Source organism: Capsicum annuum, chromosome 9 (genome assembly GCF_002878395.1).
Source record: "Capsicum annuum cultivar UCD-10X-F1 chromosome 9, UCD10Xv1.1, whole genome shotgun sequence".
NCBI classification, from domain to species: Eukaryota; Viridiplantae; Streptophyta; class Magnoliopsida; order Solanales; family Solanaceae; genus Capsicum; species Capsicum annuum.
In genome coordinates, this window is record NC_061119.1 from 164,229,316 (window position 1) to 164,234,149 (window position 4,834).

A 4,834-nucleotide genomic window follows, 5' to 3' on the forward strand; every position below is an offset into this window, starting at 1 on the left:
TTGAAGAATGAACCTGACTATAATTATCACCCAAGGTGCCAGAGATTGGGTTTAACTCATATATGTATTGCTGACACCTACTCTTATCTTTTAGAGGAGATGCAACTTCTATCAGGTTGCTCAATGAGAAGTTCATGATGTTTTCTGAAGTTTCAGGTTTAAAAGCAAATCTGACTAAAAGTCAGGTATACGTTGGAGGATTTGATGCATAGACAAAAACTCACATATTGGCTACATTGAGATATGAACTAGGGAATTCCTTTTTAAGTATCTCTGTGTCTCTCTATCCACCAGGAGACTCACAATCCAACTGTGCCAACCACTAGTGGAGAAAATCACTGCCAAGATCACTAATTGGATGGCAATGAAACTTTCATATGCTGGGAGGATGCAATTGATAAAGGCTGTTATATTTGGAATGCAAGCATACTGGACTCATCTATTTTTGATTCCCTAAGAAAGTGATCAAGCTAATAGACGCAGTGCGTAAAAGCTATTTATAGTCTGGGGAAGCCACTGTAACTAGGAAAGCTATGGTTACCTGGGATGAAGCGTGCCTACCTAAGAGTGCAGGGGTTGAACATTTTAAACCTGAGATTGTGGAATCAGGTGGGAATATGCAGGCTCTTGTGGGCACTAAGTCAGAAAAAAAAAAAGATAAAATTTGGCGCAGGTTCTTGTGGGCACTGAAGTCAGAAATAAAAGAAGATAAAATGTGGATCACTTGGATTCATACTTATTTCAACACAGGCTAAAGAAATGTTTGTGCACCAAATGAAGCTTTCTCTATGCACCAGAGTAAGAAGTAATACTAAATTATTTGGATATATTGACTCACTGAAAGAGTAGAATTATGTAGTTATCTTAGGCTTAGAGGCAGATCTGTGTAGGATATGAATTGGTTAAGTCATCCTAGGTTTGTAATGAGTACACTTGGTAATTAATAAAGTTTGTTTTTAATTGCCAAAACAAAAAAAATGTATGTCGAAGAGGTGATAGCTTTATCATCTATAATACACATTTTGCACCAGTAGTCAAGTCTGACTTCAAGATACACTTTTCACAACATTGCACTAGAAGCTATGAAGCTTTATCAACAATCCAAAATGAAAAGGTACAATATTTATGGCAAAATGACAATCGCACATGGTAATTCTATTTCCTTTTCCACAAGTATCAGACTTTTCCATCGAAAAAATCTAAACTAGGTATAATAAGATCTCATCACAAGGATAAATAAACATACAACTACAGCCTACAGGAATATCAGTCTCCATTTGATACCCCTAGCTCAGAGTCCTTGCTTCCATTTTCTGAATCAATGTTAGCAGGCTGGGAATTTATGTTCGTCCTTGGACTAGCTACACTACTGGAAGCTGAGGCTGCAGTTGCTGTTGATGTATTTGCTGCATACGAGTTGGAAATAAGTCCTTGTGTTTCCATTGTTTCACGTGCTGCTTTCTCTTTGGCTTGTTTGGCTCTTTCAAGAACCTCCTCCTGTTTTTGCACAAACCTTCGAGGTTACACATTTCTAGAGAAGCTGTTTGTAAACTTTATCCACTAAGGTTTTTTCTGGGTGGAAACCACTCTAGACATCCAGAAATCATAAACAAGAATTTCATAGTTATGATGCTTAGCCTGTGTAACATAGTTAAAGATATACACGCTAATTCTGTGTTATACCAAGATGAAACATAGTGCTCACTTTTTCAGGTAACACAAAATTTCATCCTTTTCTACTTCTACAGGCTTTTTTGTACTTGTTGGTAAATGCAATACGGAACAATAAAATATCATTAAATGCAGACCTCCCAAAGTAAAGTAAAACAAGTTGCTCAGAACATTCATAATAATTAATCCAACTTATAGCATCTAGCTTTCAACTGCTTAATACCTGAAAGTCCTGAACTTGCTTTTGTTGCTCTGCTTGCAATCTGCCAACTGTACTTAGGAACTCTCCTACTGTAGACTCTATGCGCTCAGTAACTGCTTCAGCCAGAGCTTTACCTAAGAAGAACGCATCAAGGATATTCTTACTCTCATTTTCACCTGCAAAAGAGATGATTTTACCTCAATGACAATGATTCAAGAATGACAGATATGCAGAAATCTATAGGAGACTGATGAAACAATAAATTGGTGACTAATTTCATATAAAAATATTTATAAGAAAAACTGATAGCACCCTCCACACACCCAACCAAACCCAAGCAAGAGAACGAAGAAAGTTCTAAAGAAGCCAAAAAGAAATGGGAAGAACTAAAGAAAGGTGTATTCTTACTTTCGCTACTACAAATCATAAAAACTGCAGGCTCTTCAAATGGAGAAGAGAGAAAATGTAGGAGTGGAATTTTGCAAATGGAAGGACCTTACAATATTCAAGAACTCCCAGGCACAAGATCAATATTCAGTTACAGCAAACACAAGTTTGCATTCTGGACACAAATGAATGAATGGGCTAAATGATCATTACGTAGAACTGCTATTTCATGGAGGAAGCAGGCCACGAACATGCTTCTCTTTTTTCTGTTGAACGTCTTGATGATTCATCGTACTTGGTTACATCGTGTGATCACTATTAGATCTCCTGGATATAGAGTCACACCCATAGCATCTAAGTTCTAAATATACATTTCACTCTGACAGACCACATGACTACTGTTTTAACATTAATGACGTGACTTGTTAGTACTCACTTAATATAAATTTCCTCCTTTTATAAGGAGAAGGAACACGTTTGCTAGTTAGAGTTCTACCTCTAGAAAGGAAGACATTATTGGGAAGCTAGATCTAGGTCGGGCTCAAAGCAGAAGGTTGAACCTAATATCTCGCAAAAAAAAAAAAAAATTAAACCCTGATCAATATGGAAACCAAAAAACCCCCCCCCCCCCCCCCCCCCCCCCCCAATATCTTGCAGAAACCCAGAAAGTTAAACCTGATCAATATGGACATGCAAATAATACACACACACACCCCACCCCTTTTATTTTTTCTTTACCCCACTTAAAAATTCAGGATCAATACTGTTTGTTGTTTAAACAAGTTCCCTTTGTAATCGACACCTGATTACCAAATATACCTGGCATCTCACTCCTTGCGACTCAAACCCCAATTGACCAGTTAGACGGTTTGCAAAAGGGGAAATCATAAATTATTATCATGTTCACCACAAAAACAGAAGACCAGATCCAAGATCTTAAATCTGTATTTTTTAAGTCACTGATGCCACATCAACAAAAAGTTTGTTTGCAAGTGTGCAATACCAAAAAACAACAGCAGATCTACGTTATGACTACTGGGTGCACATGCACCTATGGTCTATGGTTCAAGAGAACCTAAACGTGTATAGGAAATTGTTAAAAGAAAAATGTGATCTCCATCCTCATAATGTACCTATAAAAAGAGTTGTTCCTTCGTTATTTAATTGCACATCAATCACAAGTTAAATTCCTAGGTGGCACATTACAGCTCTTTCTTTCTTTTACTTTTGACACTTGTATTTGTCAGTCAAATTCTTTTGATTGTCAATATCTCCGCTTGTTTCATCTTTTTTCTCATATCAGGTACACCGAAGATATTGCTTGAAAGGTCAGTCTATCAACTATTATGCTATTCTCTACTTGCTATTAGTCTTCCTAACATCGTGTTCTGCTAATACTTACTCCAATTTAATGGAAGTTGGTTTACAGACCTAAGTTACTTGATAATTTTGACTGTGTATTAACTTTTGAAAAAATAGTTGAAAGGGATGGGACATACCAGGAGGAGGGACGGAACTGAAATTACAAGTGAAATTGAGTGGTGGAATACATCTGTTGGTGGTACTTGGAGCACAGGAATTCCATGTGGGAATGGTACAACAACGTTGGAACCGAGGTTTCAATGGAGCAATACGAGGAGAATTCAGTGAGGAGATAGTGAATACCCCACTCATATTCTCCCTTTACTTGAATTTCAGAGCTGGGTTGGTTTTCAAAGGGGATTTCTCTTACCTGTGCTGCTATTTGGGGAACACTTTCCTTTAGCTTTCCACTCTTTTTCTTTGGCCCGGGAGATGGGAGACCTGTTTGGAGGGTGGTTTGCCATGTGTCATAATGTATCATGATATGGTGTAGTATGATATGTTATAGTATGGTGTGGTACAGAATTATATTTGGATCTACTATATATTTACTGTGGTTTAATAATAAATTTTTTATTTAGTTTTATGTTATATTCCTGCATTCCTACTTTACTCTGTTTTATATTCCTTATGGGTGTCGTATCTATGTTATGTCATCTGCTTCTGTGCTGTACTATGTGTTTGTGTGATATCTCGTGACTTGAGCCGGGGGTCTTTCGGAAACAGTCTTTCTACTTCATGAGAGGTAGAGGTATGGACTGCGTACATCTTACCCTCCCAGACCCCACTAAGTGGGAATACACTGGGTTTGTTGTTGTTGTTGTTGTTGTATGGTACATTATAGTAACAGATAAATTTACTAAAATACCCTTAATTATAATATATTTGAGATATCAACTTTTTTATCTATATCAGTGCTAGCGTAATCAGTTGTCATTTCTTTCTTAATGCTTTTCATAGCTACCCGATGATTTCTTTAAGATGCCAAATTCACAAGGATATTTGCTAAATAAAGGTTTGACGAATGCAAACTAATGCAATCGGAAAGTACTTCCTAATCAATAAAATAATTGGTATACATGTATGTATCTTAGAGTTCAAAAATCACTTCCCATGTATATGCTTTTTGTGCATTCACTCTATTTCCCTCCATTTCAATTTTCAATTTTTTTTTATTGAATTGAGTTTTTATTGGCATTAAAAACTACTACT

General features: G+C 36.7%; 1 protein-coding gene across 1 annotated transcript; it reads right to left on the reverse strand.

Annotated features, from left to right (window-relative positions):
* Positions 1-1,041: 1,041 nt before the first annotated feature.
* Positions 1,042-4,129, reverse strand: LOC107842569 (uncharacterized protein At4g13200, chloroplastic). The gene is made up of 3 exons (XM_016686488.2): positions 3,760-4,129; positions 1,895-2,049; positions 1,042-1,497 (listed from the first exon to the last, which is right to left on the reverse strand). The coding sequence occupies exons 1-3, from the start codon at positions 3,932-3,934 to the stop codon at positions 1,267-1,269; spliced, it is 561 nt and encodes a 186-aa protein (XP_016541974.1). The 5' UTR covers positions 3,935-4,129; the 3' UTR covers positions 1,042-1,266.
* Positions 4,130-4,834: the final 705 nt, after the last annotated feature.

Excerpts from the sequence above, each read along its gene's own strand:
- LOC107842569 (XM_016686488.2), bottom strand. The coding sequence starts at position 3,934 with ATGAGTGGGGTATTCACTATCTCCTCACTGAATTCTCCTCGTATTGCT. Across the intron at positions 2,050-3,759 it reads CAGTTCCGTCCCTCCTCCTG|GTGAAAATGAGAGTAAGAAT; the intron begins GTATGTCCCATC and ends TCTCTTTTGCAG. Across the intron at positions 1,498-1,894 it reads AGCAAGTTCAGGACTTTCAG|GAGGAGGTTCTTGAAAGAGC; the intron begins GTATTAAGCAGT and ends GTGCAAAAACAG.